At 39.6% G+C, this 25,405-nt stretch overlaps 1 protein-coding gene across 6 annotated transcripts in view; it reads left to right on the forward strand.

Moving 5' to 3' along the window:
• Window positions 1-3,504: 3,504 nt before the first annotated feature.
• LOC102219293 (receptor-type tyrosine-protein phosphatase S-like) overlaps window positions 3,505-25,405 on the forward strand; it is a 95,140-nt gene continuing 73,239 nt past the window's right edge. For 5 of the 6 annotated variants that reach the window (XM_023336099.1, XM_023336100.1, XM_023336101.1 and 2 more), the window contains exons 1-2: window positions 3,509-3,877; window positions 23,420-23,634. In XM_023336099.1, the coding sequence (XP_023191867.1) occupies window positions 23,490-23,634 (145 nt within the window). In that variant the 5' untranslated portion in view covers window positions 3,509-3,877; window positions 23,420-23,489. Of the gene's footprint in view, window positions 3,878-23,419; window positions 23,635-25,405 lie in introns of all 6 variants that reach the window. The other variant, XM_023336102.1, reaches the window with a different exon arrangement.

The raw sequence follows: 25,405 nt of genomic DNA on the forward strand, positions 1-25,405 counted from the left end.
GTAATACTGGGAGGCGGGGTGAGTGGCAGACAGGACACACAGCCAGCAGCAGGTTGCTTTAACCTTACAGGAAGCGGACACAGCACTGAATATATATACTGCTGGACGCTCAACCTCAGATATTTATTAGCTGCTTTTCCTGAAGCAGGTGTCTTGTTCACAATGTTAGATGATACCAGATGGCAAACTACTCATCCCATGCAGCAACTCACCCCTGCTGTCATTAAGCTGAAATTGATGGCCGTCTTATTTCAGAAGGTGCTTTCCCGCTGTCTTAACCTTAACTGTTCGTGGAAAATCCACAAAAAGAATGGGATTTGTTTTACCTAAACATTTTGAAATTTGACTTGCAATTCTTAAACTGAGCCTGATCTAAAGTGGTTTATTTGCTATTCAAAGCTTTGATACACTTTTGTCCTTATTTGCAGAAAAAGGGTTGCAGAAATCACAAACTTTGACTTGGCAGTTCAGCCCAAATTTGAGAAATGGTTTAAATTAACGTTCAAATACAACCGGTGAAACAGCCTCTGCCAGTAAGCCAAGTCAGAAACCATTTCACTCCTGAAACTTCATGATCTATGCCACGTACAAATCATAAAACGTGACAAAAGTACAAGCATTTTTAAAAGGAATATTTATATTAAAACAGCCAAAAAAACTATTTGAAAAAAATTCTCAGAAAAAATTATTTGCTTCTGTTAAATTCTAACATTTTAAAATGAAAAAAAATGTCAGGGAACCCTGAACTTATGACCTCTCAGAAGACACAGTTATTAAGGCTGGGTTTAAATCCATGTCTGTGTGTTTGGGTGAGATATATTTTTTGGGATATTTTTAGTTCTTAAATTAAGCTTCTTTTTATTCCCTTTTGCAAAATGACACAGTTATGACAAAAAAAAAAACCCTCCACAAACTGAAAGCTTTTGTGCTCTCCTATCTCCACAAAACACTCTATTATAATAGAATACGCCCACTAGATGTCAGTAGCGACAAAGAAAGGTAATGAAATCAGAACCCTTTGTCTCAAACGCTTTGTGAAATGCTGGAAAAAATTCTGCTTTTAGTCTGAAAGATGATGGCAGTTATCTGATTTGTAGGTCTTTTTTTTTTTTTTAGCAAACTTTGTCAATTTCCATGTCAACAAAGTCAAAGAAAATTGCTTTTAACACACTGCTAGGGGATACATAAGTGTTGGTAATGCAGCTAAATGATGATGAATCTTGGTTGACTGGAGAGTGGCTGATTCTCATTCTGTTTGCAGAGGGTTGCCAGGGGGTCAGAGAAATAAAACCTGCGTTGAGAAATCTAGTTGTGTCAGAACGACCTGCTTCGCCACACTAACACCTTAGATTTCGCCCTTGTGGCTGCTAATACTGTCATGCTGTGTGACCTAAATAAGACCAAACCTTTAACAAAAAGAAACAAGTCAGTCCTTATATTTCTGGTAATTTATTATAAAAAGCTAAGGGGTTTGCTTCGGTTATAGCTTTGTTTCCATACTTGCAAGCCCTGTTGGGTTTCAGCGCAGAGTATTAATGACTAGAGGAGCACAATGAATGATGACATCATCCTTGTCTTTCACCAACTGCTCACACATAAGCAGAAGAAGACTTAAGTAGGTATAAAAATGTAAAGATTGAAAGAGAATACGAACAAATTAGCGGTCGTCAGTGATCATAAATTGCTCTTGATGGCACATGTACAACATAAATCCCAATATTACAGACAATCAAAAAATTAATAATTTTAATTAAAATTTGCTTAATTTTCATTAAGCAAATTTTATAAGGCATATTGTTCTGTTGAATTGCTGTAATGAAATTAGCGGGAATACATATAAAAAGACAAATGTAATCAATTTTTCATTATTCATTATTTCATTTTCAAGGTTAAAAACATTCTCCAAATTCTGTTACAAGTTAAACAAAATAAGTCTGAACTCAGAGAATAATGTATGTTTATATTGGAAAGAAATGTAATTATTTTGTACAATGAGATATATTCTAATAATTTATAGCATTTCTGATTAAGCGTTGAATTTTTTTAAATCTCCTCTCCAGGTGAAGCTCATCAAATTTGAATTTCAAAGTGAAGTTAATTTGTTTCAGGAAATTCCCTAAAGTTTTATGACCCATATTTGATCTTGATTAATTGCAAACATTATTTGTCAAAAGTTCATTTCTGTTCATTTCGATGAAAACCAATTAGGTTCTCGTTGAATATTACATACAATGTATAAAATTATTATTTGATCACACAAATGTGAGTCTACTTATAAGTCTCAGTGTATGCACTCAAAACTTTGTTCAGATATCTTTTGGATGAATTAGTGCATCAGTCCAGAGTAACACGGAGGCGACCAACCTCCACGTTACTCTGGTTTTGAAGAAGGCCAGGTCTCTTTAATCTTCATTTCTGAATAAAATGAAATTTTACTTTCATTTGAAATGAGACACAGTGAAGTTCTTGTTCTCTTCAGCTCGAGTAAGATGCTTCTGACATCTTTGGTTCAAGAGTAGCTTAAGGCACAAGGAATGTGGCAATTGTATACCATGGCCTTCAGGTCTTACTGCTCCTTGTTCACCTTTTTCTACCCCACTTTTTCCGTTCATTAAATTTTAATTTACGTGCTTGACTACAGCACTCTGTCAGTAATTAACTGTTCTTGCTCACACTACTACTTTCTGAAACTGTCAGTGAGCTCTAATTACTAAAATGTCTACTGGACAATCAGCAGTTTACCCAGTGATTGTTGTTAATGACATTTCTGATTTTAAACTCCTAATTTATGGAATATTCAAATCTTCTGAGAATCTTAATTGTGGATTTTCATTAGTTTTAAAACAGTCTTGAAGTTTAAGAGACATAAATGCTCGCAGCAATGTGTGTGTCATAAAAGGAGATTAGATTAAATAATAATAATAATATATTATTATTATTATTATTATTATTATTATTATTATTATTATTATTATTATTATTATTATTATTATTACTATGCCACCTTCTATTGATATATAGCAAAATTCCTCACCAAGAGGAATGAAAAGTCCGGCCATACTGTACGTCTGCTCTGTGGGAGTTAATACTGGACACTCTGATTCTCTATTGTTGCCAGCAGATATAATTAGCCGAAGCATTATGGCAATCTACGAAGTTGGAAGGTGCTTATCTTCAGTTTGGCCCGTCGGGAACACAGTGGTGGGGGGTCGCGGGGGGGGGGGGGGGGGGGGGGGGGGGGGGGGGGGGGGGATACGACACACCACTACAGTAGCAAGGTGCCTCAGCATCCACCTCCATGCGCCAGTCAGCGATCCGGGGACAGCCGGGGGGTGGTGGAGTGGATGCGAGCTGGTAATGGGGGTAATAGGGGTGATGGGGGATACGGTTGCTATTGGAGATGCTGGCTGCATCACGTCATGTGTTGGAGGGGAGAGGAGGAGGAGGAGGAGGCGAGAGCTCCGGTAAGAGATAGGAGGAGCAGGAAGGGGGAGGAGAGAGGGAGAGAGAGAGCCTGAAAGAGAGGAGGGCATTAAGCAAGAAAGCAGGGAGCAGAGCATCGAGCCAGCAGTAGCTTTTTGAGGCCCCCCCTTCCCCCGATCAGCAATGCTCCCCCGACAGATAGGTTGAGAGCGGCAGCCCCGTGACCCGCTGCGCTCCGGAGAAGCCCGATCACTTCGGACAGCCAGGAGGGAGGAAAGACACCGGCGATGTGAGCATGCAGCCTCCTCCACAAAGGCAGACCTTCTTCTGAGCGGAGCTCCGCTGCTGCCACTGGATTACAGTCATCCTCGCTGTTTCCAAGGAGGCTTCCTGCTGCCAACATCCCCACATGAATTTAGCAAACTGTCAAGAAACGGAGCACTTCCTTACCAAGGTGAGCGGCACTCTGCATTTTTAATTTTTTTTTTTTTTTTTACTGTTAATACACGGGGCAGCGGTGCACACACCCCACCCACCCAGCCTGGTTATTCTCACTTGTCGAGTAGAAACTAAAGAAGGAAGCGTTTTCTGAAATTGTTTTATTCCACATTGACAGTCAGTGTTCTTTGTGTTTTTCTTCCCCCTCCACCTCACTCTCTAAACCCTGATCTCAGTCTGAATTAAAGATTAGGGTCTGGCTGGCAAACGCGTCTGAGTGTGTCCCTCTGTCACCTTCTCATTGTTGGCTGGGCAGCAGCGTGAAGGGACCAGTGCAGACTGGCAGAGCCTTTGTTCCACATCCTCTCTCATTTAAAGCGGCTTTTTTTCCCTTTTTTTTATGGCACTATTGAAAGAAGGGAGAGTGACAATTAGTTTAGCTTGTATGCCTCATTAACAGCTGTATAATGGAGGGTTACTTAGCAGAAGAAAATGGGGGGGGTGGGAAAAAGAGGAGAAAAATACCCAGCATAACAACTTGAATATTCATTTAAAAGAAGTCTGGAAATTCTGCTATGTTTTATTCATATTTGACTGCAAACTAAAAATCCCATTATGATAATGTGATTTTGTACTATTCTCACAAGGCAATCATAGACACATTATGAATGCATATGGGCCATTAAACTAATATTAGAATGACTTTAGGTGTGGAAGGCACCAGGTGGCGAAGCGGATGGACTTATTTAGAAAGACAATAGAGCGGCTGCTGCATCTGCTGCTCTGTAGCAATGCTTGAACTAAACCCATTTCCATACATAGCCACTGCTTCTGAGACCTCCTCATTAGTGTTTGGAATTGCACTTTGAAGGATTTGTTTTTAACAGAGCTACTTAAGTGTGCAAGGCAAAATGTAATTTAATGACACATCTATTGGAGCTGACACATTTTTCCGAGGGCTGCTGTTTGTTTGGAGGAGTTTAATCGTATAAACTCTTAATGTGTGTTTAAGGTTTTTTGTTGCTTCCGCTGTGTGGCTTTCTGTAAAGTGGAAAATTGCACTGTTGTGGTGAATCCGAGGGAGGTCTTCCTCCTCACACACAAATGGACCGTTTTTTTTTTTTTTTGTTGTTTTCTTTTTTTTTTTTCCTCAGAGGCGGTGTGTGTTTGCTGGTTATTCTTCCAGACCATTTCCACATCACTAATTATTTTAATCAGTCATTTTTATGCATGGATTCCTGTCTTTAGGAGAACGTCCCTGCTGATTTTTACTTTGTCTTCTACCTTCACTCTTGTCAACAAAAAGGACGCACAAGATGCTGTGATGTCAGGGAGAAAGGCACAGATCTTAAGGCTTACATAATTCTGAAAGGGAGAAGTCACAGTGAAGCAGAATGAAAGGCTGTCATTTGGAGACGGATTAAATATTTACGTCCAGGAGTCTGGACATGCTTGGTGCCACATGGATTCCATCTTGAAACTGTCAGGTGCAGAACCTTATGAAATGATGGCATGATTTGTGATGGCATGCACATAAAAAGAAAAAAAAAAAACATGCCACCTTGTGGTTTCAGTGGTTTTCTGTCCCATCTGTACAGTAAAGCAGCTTGCATTTCACTTCGAAGGCTTCATTGAAGATTTATTTCCAGTCTTTCACTAACTGCTTCGCGCTCTGTGTCTCTCCTCTCATGTGACCCGTTCCTTCCGTCTCCGGGGTTTCGTCAGAATATCTTAGATGCTCTCAGTTAGGGGGTTTGCTGTGCACCAGTCAGCCGGCAGGAAGGAGAACATCAACTTTGATTCCGCGAGCTTAGCCACCTGTATTACAAGCAGACAGACACTTTGTTGTTGTCTAGGCATTGATATTAATTGACCTTTTCAAAGCCATCCAAGCAGCAATGTTTTGGCTCCTCTCTGCTTCCTGTCTTGTTGATGCAAGGCTCGCTGGAAAATAATCCGCAGCCATCCAGCATTCAGAACGTAGCATGCTCGGGCAACACCGGTTAACAGCGGTTTGTGGTTTTTGATGAAGATGCCGGTGCAACAATTTCTATTCTCAATTTTGTTTGAAGGTTTGAAAAAAAAAAGATTACTTGTAGTTGTCCAGTCAGGCGCCTGTTGTGAGATTCCCAAAATACAACAACCTTGTCTAAAAATACTGCAGTTTCAACATATTTATATGGTACTGCAAACCACAATAATTAATCATTTCCCTTTTAAAATATTTCAATTAAAATAGATCTCTATAAAATCTTCAGCCCTAAAAAAATATTCTATTATTTTTTAACCCCTATTATGCAAAGTAATATTGTACAAAAATTTGATTCTGTGATTTACAGTCAGCTGCTTAACAAATCACCCATAGCTTGCTAACTGTATTAAAACAACCTTGTCCAATGACAGTCTTTTATTTATTTGTTTATTCTTTTGCCGTAAGTATGTAAGCCAGTGAAAACAGCAGCCATCTGACCGGCAGTGCACAGCAACAACTGGCGGAGAGGCATCACTATGATCTATTCAAGTTTATCTGGAGGGACATGACAGTGTGACTTTTTAACACCTCAGTGTACATTGACAACAGCTAAGTCATGCATGTTGTAGTCTCTGTTGCAATTAGATATTTTTATTTGAACTGCTAAATGACAAAATCTTTAGTTTCAAAGCTTGAACAGGAAAGCAGCTTTGATATCTCCCTTTGATAAGGGAGATATTCATCTTATACAGGGTGAGATTACATTTTTAAGCTTCAGTTAAAGCTTTATATCGCCACACAGACTCTTGAGACTCTTTATCTAGAGTACAGGTGGACAATGGGCCCACTTTTAATGCACAGTATTTTAAACCCCAATATCCATTTCCTGTTTCACAAGTTTCTGGCAACAAAATTTGTAATTTGCAGCCAATTACATACATGAATGTTAAGATGACGTGCAGCAACTTGGCTGTAAAACATTTAGGAAACATTTAGGGTTTCTGCTGATATCGTGGGGAGGAGACTTTATAGCATTTGCCACATAATTATTCACATTCAGGAAGATCAGGCATGCATTTTTCGCCTTATGAAGAACAGAATTAAAAAATTCACTTTTTGCAAGTCTTTGCTTTTTATTATTATTATTATTATTATTATTATTATTATTATTATTATTATTATTATTATTATTATTATTATTATTATCCATCAACAATGGCGATTAGCCATTGGATTACTGATACAAAATTTTCATTTTGTGGTTATTTGTGTATTGGCAGTTAATAGCAGTCTGATTGGGTGTTTCTGTCTATGCAGTTAATTATTTTATCCATATTAGAACCTTGAGAGCTGCTAGACTAACTAATATGCAGACACAACTGAAACAAGAAATATATACTGTTGCAAACTGCATGCAGACTACTGAGTATAATTTGATCATGTCGGTGTATTTCACTGCTACCCACAACAATTAAATATCTTCATTTATATAGACTACTTAATAACAATGGATTGGATTAAAATAGTTTCTAGTCAATGCATGCAATATAGCAACATAAAAAGGCAGGGATGCATAAACTAAATGCAGTCTTTGTGACATTCATCAAAAGTGAACACAGTCACTTTATGCTGCAGTTCTCACTTTATGAGATGTCCATCTCCACTGTATAAGTTTGGGGTCCAACCTTATTTGAAGTTCTTCAGTTTTAAAGTTTTTAGTCCCTACTCTGACTGAAGATATGGACAAATTTGATGAAATTTGTTTTGTGATTTCCTCACTTATAAAGTTCACACATATTGGATCTTCTTAAATGGCGTGTTTTCTTGCCTTTCCCATTCCCACAGTCACTGCAGTGTCGATTTACACCTAAACACACAACTAGGCTGAAAAATTATTTAAAAATGGACATGAGTATAACAACATGCATATTGCTAAACTGAAGAACCAAAAAGGCTAGGTGATGATTAGGATAAACCCGGATAAAGGCTGGGGTGAAACAGATTATTATCAGGAATTTACCCATTGAAGTCAAAGATTTAAATGTAAGCAAAGATTAAAAGGGATAACATGAAGATGATTAAAATAAAAGAAAATGGCTGAAATCCAGTAGGAGTACAGTGCATGCAGGATATGATAAAGCCATTGTAATAACTATTTACATCGAGATTAAGCCTGCAATCAACAAAATTATGTTTTCATTCCAAATAAATGTGACTGCTTGGAACAACATAAAACATAAAGGTACATACCTTTATGTTTTATGTATGTAAAACTCATAGCATGAGGTAGGATGGGCTGTACAATGTTAATTGCAAATAAGCAGATAAATCAATCATATTTACATAAACACATGTTAGACATCCTCTATATGTGGCGAAACCTGTTCCAGTGCTTGCTTATGTAAATATGTATCTGAGTCTCAGTCTGTTCACTCTAAAGGATCACTCTGCCGCTCCAGACCCATAATTATTACCTTTTCCTTCAACCGCAAGGCCATTCACAATTACACATGTGCTCATCATGTCTCTGTGTGTGCATATATGAGTGAAGGCTAAGAGATAGGTTGTGACTTGACTGATGCCCTTCTCCCGATGAATCACAAATTCTGATGTGTCAGCACGGATGAATAATGCACGCCGCTCCGCTACCTCTCCTCCTCCTCTGTCTCTATTCTCCACCTCTTGTCTTCAGCCATTTTCCTCTCCTCTCATCATCTCTGCCACATCTGAAGACATTGTTATCCTGCTTTTCTGCCCCACCCCTTTCCTCATCTCCTGTCTCATGCTAAAAAGGAAGCTAGTGTTGATGCTTCCTCGCTGTCCTCTGGTCAACCCTGACTCTCGCCTCCAACAGCTAGCTCATTCTTCCCGTCCTGTTCCACACAAGTGACTTTTGTGGAGCCCTCGCCGCATGCCAGAGCCCATGTTCTGAGCTCCCCCTGTTTAAATCGAAGCTGGCCAAAACGTGGATGTGCTGAGTTCATTACCTAATCACGGGTGGAGGCATCTATTGACGTTGCTTGACTGTTACATCTCTGACTGACAAGGGTCATTAGCTGAGTGGGACTGACAGACAAAAGGGCTGAAAAGGCAGAAGGCAAACTGACTAATCAGAACCTGGAAAAAGAGAGAGCACTGTCAGCTTTGAAGTGTGCAGTTAGCTGCCAATAAATGGAGAACTGGTGGAATATATCCATCCTGCTTAAAGCGCCTCAGATATCCTCAGGTGTATATTCAGCCCTCGCAGTAAGAACCCCTCTCACTGCATGCAAAGTGTAAGGTTCGGGTAAAATCATTTGCATTGGAAGGAGGCCAAAGTTGGCAACTCAGATTTTGCAGAACATAAAATTATATGACTTCACTTGGCTTTCTTTATTTCATGGAACGAAGCCACGTGGATAGTAAAGCTTTCAGCAAAATTGTCACTGTGTGGCATATATTAATTATTTCCAACTCATTTATGCAATTTTATTACGTTGCCTATAGGAAAGAACATGACAGGATTATAGACGTACGCACTATATTGTGTTGTACTGGGAGTGAGCTTGAAACTCAACGATCAATAATAGTGAACCCGGTCTCTCTAAATAAAGTTTAACATTCACTCTACATTCAAATATATGATAGTCACTTACAGCAGCTTTAATTAAAGTTCTGAAAATATTTGTAAAAGTAAAACATATAATAATATTTTAATCAAAAACTGTAAGTGTGTAAGGTTAAATGACTTTGCTGCTTTAGAAGAGCTCCACAATTTGGCCTCATTTTATATGCAGGGTCCTATAAATATGCAAATTAGCCCTACCTCTGTGCCCATTACTCACCTCAATGCTTCCTCTCACCCTCAACTCTGCTCAAACACTCTTGACTCTTTAGCTTGTTATTGAACACCTAATAATGTTTTGCTAATGTCCGATAAACCAAGCTGCTGGGATGTCTTCTCTGCTGTTTTCTCACTCTCACCCTAACTCTACATGGAGGCAAACCTGCCACCTGTGCAGGGTGTTTCATCTATTGACTGCTGGCCATAGGCACCAACTCCCCAGCAATCTTGCAAGAATTAAAGATGATATTGTCTATGTCCCCTTACATTCAAAAGTCTAAAATAATATAAAACAACCTAGACGTCATATGTATTGTGGGGCTTGATATAGCTAATTTTAAGTGATTATATGCAAATAGACTACACCACTGACTGGGACCCAAAACTGCAATATATGGACAAGTCAAACCTGGGTTGAGTTGTTCATCTCTGAAAAGCTTTTCATATGTCTCTAAACGACGGCTGACAGTTCGGGAACGACTTAGTTGCGTCAGTGAAACAGCCTTGCTTCTAGAGTGTTACCTTACAGAATGGAACAGGGATTATTTCAAGGAAACTTATGGCTCCATTATATCATCGCAGCTCACAGAGAGAGAACTTCAAAGCAGGAAGATTAAACTCCTCTCAGAGTCAGCAGCAGCTCTTCATGGACCGTGATAAGTGAGTTGAAGTGTGTGCAGATACAGGTGAGGGCGGGGGGAGGATGGCGTTGGCATTTTGAATGCAGCCTCACATCTGTTTGTGGCATTTCATGATCACTTTGTCCTCACCACACTGTGGGGCGAGGATGCCAGTTTGGATGAAGTATTTGACGGAGGCAAAAGTAATAGCCAGCCATTTGTGGGAAGCGTCCGGGTGCAAGTCTGTTACCCTTGACATGCATTTCATCTCTTCACTTACCTCGATGCACTTCCCATCTGATTTTGGCTCTGAGACGGAGGACAAATGCACTTTTTCTGGCCCATTAGTCCCGTTTTCAATTCTATTCACAACTTTATCGTCCCTCAAGGAGAAATTCATTTGCCGTCACAAATCTCATCTCCATCAGGAAGTCATGCAATGGCTGGTTAGTGATGGAACCGCTAAGGCTGGTCGCATGTGTAGTCCTTAAATGGGGTCTGTTCACGAGCACGCATACTTTAATAACAAAAAAAAACTCTGTGTCAGTCTTGTTTATAGTTGTGTCTATTTTTTAATACCCAAAAGAAAAACATGTTTTTCACCTTTTTAAAAATAAAAAAATATATATCATTTTCAAATTGATGTACTGTTGTTCTGTTTAATTTTTGTGTTTTTAATTAGTCAATTTAAATTGACTAATTTACATTTACTGGAGAATATATACCATAAATCTGTCTATTTATAGACTTTAAAAGGAATGTTGAGAGACAACATTTTTCCTATAACCTGATGGTAGTGAAATGTTGAGAAACTTTACATTTTTACCAGCTTTACAAATTCGGTTTTACCTTTAAATAGATTCCAGGCAACACAGAGTGTGCAGTGTATTTTAATTTCTTCATAAACTATCTCTGTGTTGTTGCAGAACAGTCCTTGCAGTTGTGGAGCTAATGAGCTCTCAGTGGACCGCCTATCATGTGATCATGGCAGACAGGTGATACCATAGTAGCACAAATACACAGGAGGGAAAGGGCGAGAGAGAGGGAGGGAGAAAGGGAGAGAAAAAGAGAGACAGGGCTTCTAGGCAAACACAATAATATGCCTCCAGGAAACGAATAAGGTTGCTCTCCCGAAGGGATCTTTATGTAAGGATAAATGGTTGGTTCAAGACTGCAGCAGACAAGAAAACCTGGAATAGAAAATTGAAGACTAGAGATGACAGAACAGCGTTGTGCAAGGAAATTTTAATTAGCATCTGATTTTGAAGTAATTTTCAATTTATAAACCAATTCTAAAATGAATCCGGCATGCTGTGCGGCTCAGTTGGTAGAGCAGACGCACCATGTGCACAGGCTTCAGTCCTCGACACAGCTCCTGTTCTCGGGCCATTTGCTGTCTCTTCTTTCTCTCTTCACCAACTTTTCTATTAAATTACTGTTGCATAAAGGACACCAATACTAGAAAGGTTTCAGACAAAATGAATTCACCTGAAAGAAAGTTACAAAACATCAAATAGAATTTTTCACATACACAAATAGACAAATAGACTGTTTTGGCAAGCCTTTTAAACGAGATGCCAAAGAAAGTGTCAGAGTGACTGCGGTGACAGCATGCTACGCAGTAACAGTCACGCCTGAACCTAACCCCAAGTTTGGGCCATGTCGGGTCTAGATTATATGCTTCATATTTTTGCAGTTTCAGGCTCAGGCTTCCGTGATGCTTTTTGAATATACCTTCAATACAGACGACAAAGAAAATGGAACGGATCAGAACGTACAATACAAAGTTGTGTTAATCTACTATTGTAGTCTAAATAGAGCAGTGGCTATTTACCGTATTGAAAAAAGAAAGTGAGGTGCAGGAGTTTAATCGCAGTGCACTGTACACATAATGCGCAGTTGGCCTCACCCTGCACACTTCCCAGAAGATTTGCACTGAATTCGCCCTGCAGTTACAAGGAGTGACAAGATGACAAGACCCTAAACTTTTACACTGCTAAGCCGGCACAGTGCAGTCAGAGGTTTTTTAGTAAACTGGCAACAACTTAAGGTACTTTGGGCTTGGGCCTCTTATTACGTTTAATTAGTCGGGTTTGATTGAGTTGGACACAGTGTCTCTGGGCTTGGCTTGAGTCGAATCTGATTTTTTTTTATTTTTAGGCCTGATCTAAACTTTAGAAAAAATGACTTAAAAACTAAACTAATATGAGCAAAATGTATATGATGTCTATCTCATACTTTTACTCATGCTATTTTGATGTGTGGAACAATCAAAATAGCAACAAAGATCAATTCAACTTTGCTTTTATTTTCAATTATGATGCAAATTCTATTCAATTAATCTGCCATAAAAATCTCACACCGACTCATGCCTGGGAGACTTATTTAAGAAGGAAGCTATTCTGGGGGAAGAGAGAGAAGACTAGGTGCCATGTATTGTTAATGAGCCCAGACTGATATATAGAGAGATAGTCAAATTTATAACAATGACATCCAGGAGGATGAAGGTCCTGTCTGTTGTCAGAATCCCTTAGTTCAGCTTTATGAGAAGCTCTCTAATTGGCTGCCTCGTGTATTAACTGGCACTGCGTGTTTCTTAGGTGTGTGGTGTGTCTGGTCTTGAAAATATATAGTTTTTTTTTTACTTTGCATTAATTAAACAAGCAGTCCTATTCATTAAGTTAAATTATTCCTGTCACCTAATTAGACAATTGTACGAATTTCTCACTTTCGTATGCCAGAGCTGTTTAACTATTAGAAATGTACATGTAAGTGCATAATTATGTGGACATCAGTATGTATGTACAGTGTTCTCCAGCTAGGATAAGTGTCTTTGCCAGTCTCGGCAATGCTAATTGGACAGGGAGTTAACAAGGATTCAAGCATCAGCCTGCGTAATGAGCCGCTGCACAGATGATCGGCTGCGTCTGAGGAGGAGGAAGCAGAGTGAGAGGTTGCTTAGAGAGAAACTGCATTAAACGTTCCGGTGCTCGGGAGCTCTGTAGTCTCGTTTCAGTTGACTAAACATTGTGTTGATGTTTGTATGTGAATGCAAATGCATCTTGTTCTTTCACTGTTGTCAGATTACAAACTTTCACCTGTCAGGCTAAGATGCATGTGGGACTTTTTTGTTGCTGCTGTTGTTGCATAAGAGGCAGATTGAAGCTGCAAGGTTTTTCAGCCAGCTATGTGACACATATACCCCTTCCTAAATCCCACTTGGGACATGTCAAGTCACAGAGATTCTTGGGACTGTTAAAATAGGTCTTGAATTTTGTCGCCGGTTTACTCTAAGAAATATATTTTCTGAAATTGTGAGTCAACTCCATTGGGAGAAAATCCTGGCTCGATTCCTAATTTATTACCACTAATAAATTAGGAAAGTAGGCAAGATTAATAGTAGATATATTAATTCCACCTAAAGGTCATGATATGCGATGTGCATATTATGTAGCACTTAACACCATGACCGAATTTAACAGAAATATGGTATGCCTGACAGCGTGATGATCTCACAATGAGATAACCTTGAATCTCAGTATTTACACATAAAGACGTAGAACATGATCTAAATGCTTTAATTTAAAGCATGAAGGCAGTTATTTCTATTGTCGTCAAAGCAACACATTAAGCAATAAAAAATTAGAGTTTAGCCATAGTTAATTTGATAAATTTTATAGGGCTCATTAAATAGATTGTTACACAAGCTGATATTAGGTGAATAATAAGTAGGACCATCTCCTTGGTTAACAACTCTGCAGTCGGCTGCTTTATACATACGCGATTCATAAGAGGTTGACATACCCCTCTGCGTCTGTGTGGACAAGCATACTCAATGTTCATACTATTTTTAGATTACCTAAGCAACCACCTTGCACTCAGAGATGTACAGTTTTCTGTACAGCCTCTTAGAGGGCGATATTGCGCTGGTTTATGCAGTATCTAATCAGAAGAAAATAAGAAAATAACGGCAATGTAAGAATTAAGTGGTTTACCTCAACGTCAACCAAGCTTGCATTTCCTTGTTGGTCCTGAGAGATAAATTATCTGCACTGTAAAACCAGTTTTGGTTACGATCTGACTCGTCGCTTTCTTCAGTTGTTAGATGTTTAGCACCCTCTTTAACTGGGAGTGTTATTGTCCCCGACAGCATGCACAGCAAGCTGGGTCTTCAGAGACCCATAGCGAGCTGCAGAAGGCAAGTACATAATGAAATATACATCAACAGATCAACAGTGGAAAATTTTCGTAGTGGTGGCCACGTGAGGGCAGTGGAAATGTTAGGCTGGTACATAAAGAGTTGTATTTATGTCTTGAACAAAGAAGATGAGCATGGTTTGTATGAACTTAGCATTATTTATTAAAGGAGGCGGTGATCTTCTCTGGAGTGGTCATGTCCCCACTGGCCACTTCTTGGGGCACCACTGGTGGTCAGGTGGACTAAGAGGTTTCAAATAGATGTTAGCTTGTGAATTGTAGCTTTAACACAATGTTCTAATGCTAGGTTGCAGATATTTTGAAATGAGCTTATTTTCAGTAATAGATTCCAGATATTAGATTGCAGTGAGTTTATAGAATAGTGAACAAATTCTTTGAGCGGTGAAGAGCTGACAGGTGACTGGATGGACCTGTTAAATTTAGCAGATTTTTTATTTATTTTTTTAAATTCAGGACAACCTAATATGAAAATGTTCATATCCATGAGATACAATCCTGTAGTGCTTTGAGCAGAGACTATTGTTACCTGTGCTGTTGTATGAGTTGTGCAGAACAGAACATTAAAATATAAAGTCCGGTCTTTTGGTGATTTTGTAATCAGAACATTTTAAAACCTTCATACACCCAGACACCGGTAACTACCTCATGCCTATTTATAAGTCATTAAATCATTTAATTTCATTTGATCAATTGTACATGTACTGACTCTTCGTTCTATTAACAATGTCTCCTTGCTGTTGTCATCAACTGCAAAACCCTGGAATAATCTGCTCTATATGTACTTTCATTCCGCTCGGTAATGCATTTTCTGCTTAGAGGGATTCGGCCCATCTGTTGCTGCCTCGTCCGAGCCCTGCTCCATCCATTACGAGATGCCTCTTTGTGACTGTGTCGGTCTCGCTCTGACCTTGGATCCCCTTTATATGTGGGTGTGCATTTGCTGCGCCATTGTTGGGCTACAGCAGATTTGCTCTGTCCTGCAGCGATTGAGGTCAAAGAGAAAGTTAGTTTGGTTAATCACTTGTCCTTCTCCGCCTCCCGCTTTGTTCATCATCCTGAATGCATGTGTTGCCTTAGTTTGGAGATATAAATGTAATGAACAAATACTGAAGTACATCCAATTCGAAAAATAAATAAATAAATAAAAATAGGCTTAGACAGAAACAGTAATGCCGTTTTGCAATTTAATTGATGTCCAGCATAAAAAGCTGTGTAAGCATTTTCTCTTAATGCTGGGATTAGATGGAGTGTTACACAGCAAGGAAGTTGATGCAGATTTTAAGATACTTCTCCCTGTTAGCTGTGGGTGATCAATTAATTAAACCCTTGCCTCAAGCAAAACTCATATCCTCTAAAAGACGACCAGAGAGAAAGAGCAAGAGATGCAGTCAGATACTGTTTTTAATTTTACTTTCCCAAACATTCTGAGTAGGATGAATTTTCTTTCTATGTTGCTTTTCCATTAAAACTAGGAAAACATGCTGGGTTTTGAACATTATATAATAGAGCTTAAAAGGAATCATCTCTTAGTCTCAGTGGAGTCATTGAGAAAACCCACAATCAAGTACCTGCAGGCGCATCAAAAGGGAAGACAAAATGTACAAATGTAGATCTTACAAAAATGTAAATTAAAACTCCAGTGGGAGGAAGTACTACAAAGGGGGAAAAAAGTTTCACTTGTTTTTTCTTCTCTTTTGGACACCTATATCAACTACAAATGGTGTGTGATCTCTTATTATTTCCTAAACTGTGTATACGTTGCCACTTTTAAATCTCTTCCTCTTGAGACTGCTTTATTTATAGCTATTAGTTTCTTGTTGACCGTCATGATCATCTGGATCTGTAACTTTCACAAGGTAGAAGCCCAGAAATGTGCTATTCTTTCTCTGTCTTATCTTTGCTGGTCTTTCCAACTGTCTAAATGGCATTTTTGTTTAAGTTGCATCCTTGGTCTTGTCTAATGTGGAATAAAAACGGCCCTTATTGTTCTTGTACTGATTGGTGCAAGTCTTTTGTCCTTCAGTCCAGCTCTGTTAACCTCTGAAGGAATTTTTCAGTATCTAATGCTTCTTCCTCAATCCTCCATTGGTGCAACATGCTGAGTTTTATGCTTCCATGATGGGTTTTCCTGTTCCACGCCAAGTTTCTGCTGCCTAAAGCATTCATTTAGTAGTTCATTGCTGGGGGCCATCTTCCGGATGTACTCTTGACTCTTTGTTGTTTCATCTTAGATGGTGCCTTTGATGCACATTCTATCCAGCCTCCAGGTAGCTAGACTTGGGATGAAACTCTCAGTGGTTGGTGAGGAGCTTTCTTGTTTCACTACCAGGAGGATCTCAAAAGTGCACACACGCAAGTTAAAATTCTAGGTTTTTAAGACTTAAGAAAAGAGAGACCCTGGTTAGTAAGCTGCAGTATGTAACTTTTATTAAAAAACATATATACATATTTTTTACATATTTGTTGAAACTGTCACTGTGTGGTGACAGCATCGTATGAGACAGAACAATTGAGCTCCTCTGCTTTCTCCCTGTGTTCCCAGTACTATCTGGAAACAGCCACTCAGATTCAGGAGGCGAGTCTTAGCTCTGTCAGTCTCCCTCTGTGTGGTGCTGTGCAACCCCCATCTCACTACCTTTTTCGTTCTCTGCTGTGCTGCAGCTAGCACAGCCTGTCATGAATTCTCAGGCTAGTTAGCATGGCCACCGACGACGGTAGATAAATGGTTTTCCTGTAACGGTAAGTTGTTTCTCCGCCAGCAGTGAGCACATGACATTGATTGACAGTGCTATGACCCTCCTTGTGGCTCTGATTGGTTGTTTTTGACTGGGAGCGGTGCAAATTTTCAGACAGCAACTGTAGCTCAGAGAAGAGGAGAAAGAGATTGATCTTTTCACAGACTGTCTGTCTCATTACATACTGTTACAAAATGGTGACACTGAACAAAAATGTAAAAAAAATAAAAAAGCATACGTTTTGTAAAAATTACAAACTGCACCTTTAAGACTGCTTCCACCTTTAATGTAGCACTCCTAAAATTCAACACTGAAAAACAAACAAATCTGTCCAGGAGAATAAAAGAGTAAAACAGTAAAGAAAAGGGTAAATAGACTAGTTGAATACATTTGTGCAGCATTAAACTAATACCTTGTTGAAACACAATTTGATTTAATTCCAGCATTTAGTCTTCATCAGTTCTCATCTGTTATCAATTATAGATTCAGCTGTCTTAGAAGGATTTTCTTGATATTGGATCCCTTAGCTAAAGCCAAAGTTTGCAGGCAGTAGATTAAAGTAATCTCACCGTCTAAAGGTACCGGTCAGTTGAAGGTTGTAAAAAATTCGCAGCATTATACATTTTAAGGTATATCTGGGCTAAAAAGTGGGGAGTGAAACAGAGGTGGGGGCAGCATCGTGCTCTGGTGTTGCTTTTCTTTCAGTCAGTAGTTCCACTAGTTTTGTGGAACTAGTGACCTTTATTCACAGTTAGCATAAAGAAAACAGACAATAAGAGGAAAAACATGCAGCAAGTTGGATGTGTCTGAAGGAGCTGAGCGGGCGAGTCACGGGGATGGACACTCTGTGAGGCGGGAGCTCAGTTCGCAGACTGTGTGGAAATAGGCGGTGCTTTGTGAGAGCAAGTTTTTAGGCACCTCACATGGCTGCCCTGGTAGCATGGTGGGATATGGGAATCATATGGGAATCTTGTGCTGCCCAGCTCTTAAACTTGAGGATCGTTTGTAGATTTTCTATCACAAGAACAGGCATAGGTTCTTGTGGAATGTGGTCAGTTCTCAGATCTACTTGCCTCGTAGTCGTCATCCTTTACGATCACTTTAGGATCCCAGGATTTATTTTTGCTTTTTTTGCTAGACCCTAAAAATAAGACAACAATTAAAGATGGTCACTTTCACCCTTGAATTTTCTCACTGCAGTTCTGTATGAAACTTTGGATCTGCTATAAAATGCCTAGCCGCTGTTCAGGAATGTTGTTGCTATATGTCAATATTTTCCCAGATAACACTATTTGAATGCATGTCGCATCCCCTTCCCTAATTTCAGCATGCTGTCTGCAGCATTAAGTAAGACTGATGGAGATTTAGTGGATGCAACCAGGTCTCCTGATTCATTTAAATTCAGGGCAGGGAGCTGCGGCATATGAGTGACAGGTGTGTTTTCTTGTCTGAGAGGAGCTTGAGATATTTTATTTCCTCTGCTAAAAATGTAAGCAGGGCGGTGTAGCTCATGCTTGCAGTAAGCTGCACTCCATCCTGCACCTCTGATTCTCTGCGTGGGTGTGTGTGTGTGTGTGTGTGCGCGTGTGTGTGTGTGTGTGTGTGTGTGTGACTGCGTGTTTAAGACAGAGCAAAAAGAAGTGTGTGAGAGAGTGTGTGCCAATCTCCCCCATGATGCTTCGCCATCTGCCATGTTTGTGTGTGTGCATTCATTTGTGAGAGCCATTTGCCTACAGTGTCCAGGATCATAGAAATGTAAAGTAATATCACTCCCATCTCTTCCTTGGATCCCACATGAATCCTTTTCCAAATGTCCTCTCTCCAAAATGGTATGTAAAGCCAAGTTGAGAGAGATGTGAGGCAGCATTTTCCCTCTTACAGATTTGTTATGTGTTTGCTTCTTATTGTCACACTTAAATGTTTCAAAAAAATATCTGAGTCAATGCAAATAGTCAGAGTACAAGCGATAGTTTTATACACCAAAGAAAAAAAAGAAGTCCAAACCATCATGGGTTTGTTTGAAAAAAATAAAAAAGTTTGCCTCCATAGCCCCACCCCACTTGTTAAATCACTCATTAAATTAGCCTGGCCATTGCTTTCCTTTGCAAATCCCCTTGTCTCTCATCTTCCTTCAGTGCTTCGTCTGGAGTTTGTCCCATTGAGTTTGATTTTTCAGGATGCATTTCATTCTGGCCAATCAGTGAGCACAAGCAGAACAATGACCTCATACTTCTACACCATTTTTTAAATGAAGTCTCTTCTGCAGTGGCGGTGGAAGGAAGTGAATGAAAGTGAATGAAGCCATTTGGCTAACACTTATTGTTTAGAAGAAAAGTTTTTCTAGTGGCCTAGATAAAGTCCAAACTTAAACCTTACTAAGATGTTGAGACATAGCCTTAAAAATGCACTTTATGTTTGAAAACACTCCAGTGTGGCTGAAGAAGAAAAATGTTCCTTCACAGTGAAATGAAAAAAAAAAAACATTGTCAGTTTCCACAATCACTTGATGCCAGTTGTGCATCAATGATGGGACAACCAGTTGGTGTATAGGGAGCAATTACTTAGTCACACAGAACTAGATTGATTTATACAACTTCTGTCCTAATCAAATCATTTAAAAATGTCTTTTTGCATTTAAAATCTGTAAAGTCCAAATTAACTCATGCACCAGAACTTACTGCTAAAACAATTCAAAAGAACAAAAAGCACAAGGTGCAGTTTCTCACAGACAGCATGGTGCTGCGAGATACAGGTCTGGTTCGGTCTCTCTCTTAGTGCTCATGGCTTGTTGTCATGACGACATGCCTTGTGAGATCATCCCACTTGTGGCGAGAGGCATCGGTGGGTAAGGCTGGTGGTTGACGCGCGGGGTGGGAAAAAACAAAACATGTTATCTTCCGAGGGGAGCCCCAGTGGAGCAGGGGCAGCTTGGATGCCACCTAAACATTGTTATTTCATCAGCTTGATGGAGAACAATAAGCGGTGTACGTTGCACCACCTGAGCTGGGGTGTCATTATCTACTTCCCCACAATAAACAGCAGCATGTATCCCCCATCAATCTACGTGTCAGGCTGACCATCTGTGTTTCTCCGCTGAAAAGGTAATAAGACCAACCCCCGCTGTCCGCTCTCTGGATGCTGAGCCAGATGATCACAGGGAGCAGTTTGTGGTATCTCTGCGGTGGTGGTGGGGGATGGGGGACAGAGGTGGGTAGGGTAGGGGGGCTGTACAGATTCCAGTAGACCTGAGTCATGAGGATTTCCATGTTCACAATGCTTACTCACTTTAACTCTGCTCCTGTAAGCAAGCCAAGTGAGTTATTGTTCTTTATCTTTGTGTCCTGAGAGGATGAGCCTGCTGCGCTCGCAGTGTTTTAATACCATTAGCACGAGCAGAGACATGCCCAGACTGGTCTGGTCTGCTGCTGCATCTGCATGTCTGTTTTGGCATCCTCCCTCATCATCCACAGCTGTAGGATGGTGTAAGCCCTTTTGTTTGAACTGTGTCAATGGACCAACAGCAGCTGGAGCAGCCGGTGTAGGACAGCTGGGGAGAGGAAGAGGATTTGCATATGAGTGTGGATTAGACTGTCTATAAAAAGCAAAGACGCTGAATGATAGGGTATCTCCGAAGAAGGCAACATCGAGAGAGAAAAGGTTAACAAGGAGGGTGAGGAGGAAGTGGATGGGCGGGAAGCGGGAAGCGGAAAGGGATGAAAGAAAGTACGAGCAGAGGAGATTTCAGGAATATAGTCTCATGCCAGAGTGAGATATGGGAGGAAGATTTAGGGATTACTTTAGAGGGTATGAGACTAAAGACGAAGGAGTGCAAAGAGGGTTTGTCAGCATGTGAAAGACAACAAGGAGGAGTGGATCAACTGAAAATGATCCGTAAGGTCAGAATTTGCTCTCAGAGAAACAGTAAGGATCCGGCAAATCCGGCACAAGGGACGAATCATATACAGACACCAGAACACACAGGTCGCACCTAATGTTTCAGTGGCCATGTGGCCGCCTGCAGAACAGTGACCCTGCTTAGATTAATGCGGGGAAAATTGAGTTTCCGTAAGCAGAGAATTTACTTAACATGCTGCCAATGGCGGCTGAATGAGTTGTGATCTGATTTTTCTTATCACACTCAATTGAGAGGGAGAAAGCTTTTCTATTCAGCTGCTATTACCCGGCGTTAGATAAGGCGAGGGCAGAGTGGCAGGAATAAGAGCCTGTATCAGATAGACGTATTTTCGGCTGAGCTATTTTTAGTTTAGGAGCTGGCAGACAGTAATATGTTTGAGCAGGTCATTAGCCCCAAAAGAGGTTGGAGGAATCTTTGAATATCCGGCTCTCTAGAAAGGCCCCTTTTTTTTTTATTAAAGTAGAGCAGCCATTGCTGCCCCTCTATGTCTGACAGTACGTATGGAAAGTCAGGGACTTTATTTTGATATGTACCAGTCAGAAATATATGCGAGATCTTTGATTTGCCCGTACTGATTTTAGCTAGATCCGATTCCTTTTTAAGAACTTTTAATACAAGAACAGCATTCAAATTATTTATTCCAACCATCCTGCCATGATGGATTATTAATTAACAGGAGGCAAAGTCACATTGTGAGAGAGAAAGAGTGTAGTGGCTAAAAAACAGGATGTTCCTACTTTAAGGCAAAACAATTAAGACGTTGAAGCCTTTATGAAGTTACCAACTTCAAAAAAAAAAAAAAACTTATTATGGCTGGAGTTGCTATCAACAGTCACATGAGTTCTCTAGTGACATAAGCTGAAGACCACTCAGTGAGGAAGAGGCCATTACTTTTCCTTAGCTTACTAACTTTCTGTTATCTGTTAAAAGTCTTGCTCTCTCATAGCCTTAATGAAGCTCAGATATGTCTTGACACATTGTAAAAAGCTAAAATTTTCTTTTACGTTTATGCTTTACATATTTTTGTCTCTTCGGATTTATTTTTGAAACACCATGATCTGTAAAACACTTGAAATGTTCTCCACTCATTAACAAATCCCACAACCAGGGGTCCATTGCACGATCCACTAGCAAACACATATGTTTCATTGATTGGAAAAATTTCCCACCGGTCTAAGCTAAGCAAGATCAAAATCATCAGATTCCAGTTGCAAGTCCATTTGTCTCTGCATGTCTATATTTCTGTGGGAATCACAGCATGTCCTGTCGCCTGTATTATGTCTCCTCAGGAGAATATATGTTATCTTGTATTGCTACTTGAAGGCAAGGATATATGCATTTGATGTATGACAGGTTAACAAAGGCCCTTTTCTCATTTGGCCTCTCCACCTGCGCTCTGACATATCTTTTGATGAGAGGTGGGGGACGGAAGAGCGCGATAAGACTGAGGAGTTATTGACTCGCAGATGCGGAGCTTCGGTGCAGCTTTTCCAAATCTCTGTGAGCAGACAAAGCTGATTTATGTTGGGACCTCCAGATGTGTGTCGCTCTGTGTGCATGTGTTTATGGCAGTGAAGAGAGCAAAGTACCCATGGCAACTCCCCCCAAGACTTTGGGGTTATCTAAAGGGGGTTCACTTGTATCAGAGCAGCGGTATTTTATTTGCTGTCAGATGAATTTTGTGGCATTCCTACTAACCTCTAAATCCTCTTTGTTTGAATGTTTTCCCTTACTGTTGCCTACTCTAGATATATTACTGCATTAACACTTTTATGTGTCGCCAGAATGCTGAAATACTGAATGCTGAGAGGGAATTAGGCTGCAGCCAAAATGAAATTATTAGGGTGTCTAAAGGGGGGGGGGAAAGGATGCTTAAATCTGTATCATTGCAGCTCATTTCATGGCTCACTAGAGAAGGAGACTTATTAATACAGAAGCTGCACACCGAAAACTGTTTTGTTCTGTTTCTTGCCATAGTTATTGAGCAGTGGCTTTATTGTTCTGGAATTAGTTCCGTCACAGTCAGCCTGCTGGAGCTTCTAATCCCAGAAGTAAGAAGTGCTCAGGCTTAAATCAGAAAACTTAATCCTATATTTGCATAAATTTGCCTTTGATTTTCATAATGATTACATTTTTGCTCTTTCAGAAGAAACACATTATGTACTTTCTCCCCTCATGATGCACTGAAATTGCAGATAAACAGCTCTAAAATGCAGGCTCGATGAATCAGATGCGACAGAAATGTGCCTGACCTTCATCTTGTTCTGTTTGCAGAGTGCCTACCCCTGTTGAGTGAAGCCCCACCTGCATATTAGTCATCTCCAACCAACTCGGCGGTGGTGCCATGCCTTCGTGTAAGCCAGACGGAGTTCTGGCACAGTCCAGGCGAACCATCCTTGGCTTCTGCTTCTTCTCATCTCCCCTGTGTCTGTTGCTGCCTTTGATTATCCTCCTAACCAGGCCATGGGACAGCTTGTGTGAAACACTAGGTAAAATAATATATTTGCTTCTTCCTTTTTTCTTTTTTTTTATTGTGTCTGTCATTTTAACATTTGACAATCAAACAGTAAATGAGATGCATACAAGCACGCCTATATATAAATGTGTAAGTACATGTGGGTGTCATCCGAGGAGTGAATCCTGTCCTGTCAGTACATCAGCTCTGAACTGTGGCGTTGTTAATGTGTTTTGATAAGGCGGGAGGTCCCATCAGCATGTTTCTCATCATCTTCTTGATTACAACATCTCAACACATTTCCTGCCTCAGTGGTTTACACACACAGACACACACCAAGAATTTCTCAGCCAGGCTTTCTATCAGCGATCTGAAATTTTCACCAAGCTGAATTTTATTTTATTTTTTCTTTTGATGGCAGATAAGATATAAGGCTAAATATGGCGTTTAAAATTGGAAATAGTGCTTTTTTTTTTTTTTCAATTTTCCTCCTGTCCAACTAACTGTGTGTTCAGGGTGAAATGATGCATCCTACTCACAAAATGAGACTTGACATTTGATTCACAAGTTGAGATTGTATAGATATATTTTCCGGAAAACTAAGAATCGCATTTGTTGGGGGAGGTGAGGAGGGTTCACAAATTGAAAAAAAATATTCACAAATTACAAACCGTTGTATAGATTTATAGAAATCTATTTGACCACTCTATGTGTTAAAGTTTTTAACCTACCTAATGCTAACCAAGGCATGGGTGAGGCCATGGTATCAATGCATACTAGGATTTTAAAAAGCTATTGTTTCAAGGTAACTAAATAAATGTTCCAAAATTTTAGAGTCCTTCTAATGACATTCCACACCTGTTCAACACTAACGTGGAAACACAAAGAGAAAAAGACAGAAAAAGGCTCCGGATTAAAACCATGCTGGCGTGACATTTTCAGGTGCTTGTTTTCTGATCTTGTCGGGATGTTTCATGTCATCACAGATGTTACCTGGCTTTAGGTTTTAGATTAATGGGCTTATGAGTGATATTCATGACAAAGTTTTACTCTCAAAAATATTGTTGCACTGAGACCGGTGTCGTCAAGCACTTTTGTAATCATATAACATCCTCATTAAACGTCGTGACTCTCATCGCATCCTTTTGCGAACACACAAGAGAGCCAGTGCCCTACGTAGTTTGTAGATCATTCTGCTCTGCATTCATTTAAATTTGTACAAGTGAAAACTAGTAAATTTGCATTTTATTATTTGAAGCACAAATTCAGATGGGATGCACATCAACAATCCACAGTGTGTTTAAGTATGTACATGTTTTAAGTTGTTATTTTCTTTTTAAAATGAATTAATCAAAATTTAAGTATTAAACTCCCAATGCTAACTTTCACTAATGAAGTAGAGGTTTTATAAAACATAAAAATAGTGACTCATCCCTTTAGTTTAGTGCTAATACTAAGCTTGGAAAAAATAGTTAACCACAGTGTCATTAGCAGCTACTTATTAACTATTCGTAAAATTCTCACAGTTTTTTGTGAGCCAGTTGAACTCACTCTTTTGTTATTGTTCAAACATAAGTCATCCCAATTCCAGCTTGAGATTTGATCTAAAATATTTTCTTTTCCAAATAAAAAGGAGAACTGAACTTACTAAATAATGTCAGGTTTTTGCTAGTTAATTCTGAAAAGGTTCATGGTAATTTTGTTCCTTATTTGCTTTCTTGTTTCAAATTATCCTTGTAATGTAATATTATTTCTCCCAAAAGATAACAAAAGCAATTCCAGTTGATTTTATTATCTTTGTATCA

This window comes from Xiphophorus maculatus, chromosome 6, assembly GCF_002775205.1.
Source record: "Xiphophorus maculatus strain JP 163 A chromosome 6, X_maculatus-5.0-male, whole genome shotgun sequence".
NCBI lineage: Eukaryota > Metazoa > Chordata > Actinopteri > Cyprinodontiformes > Poeciliidae > Xiphophorus > Xiphophorus maculatus.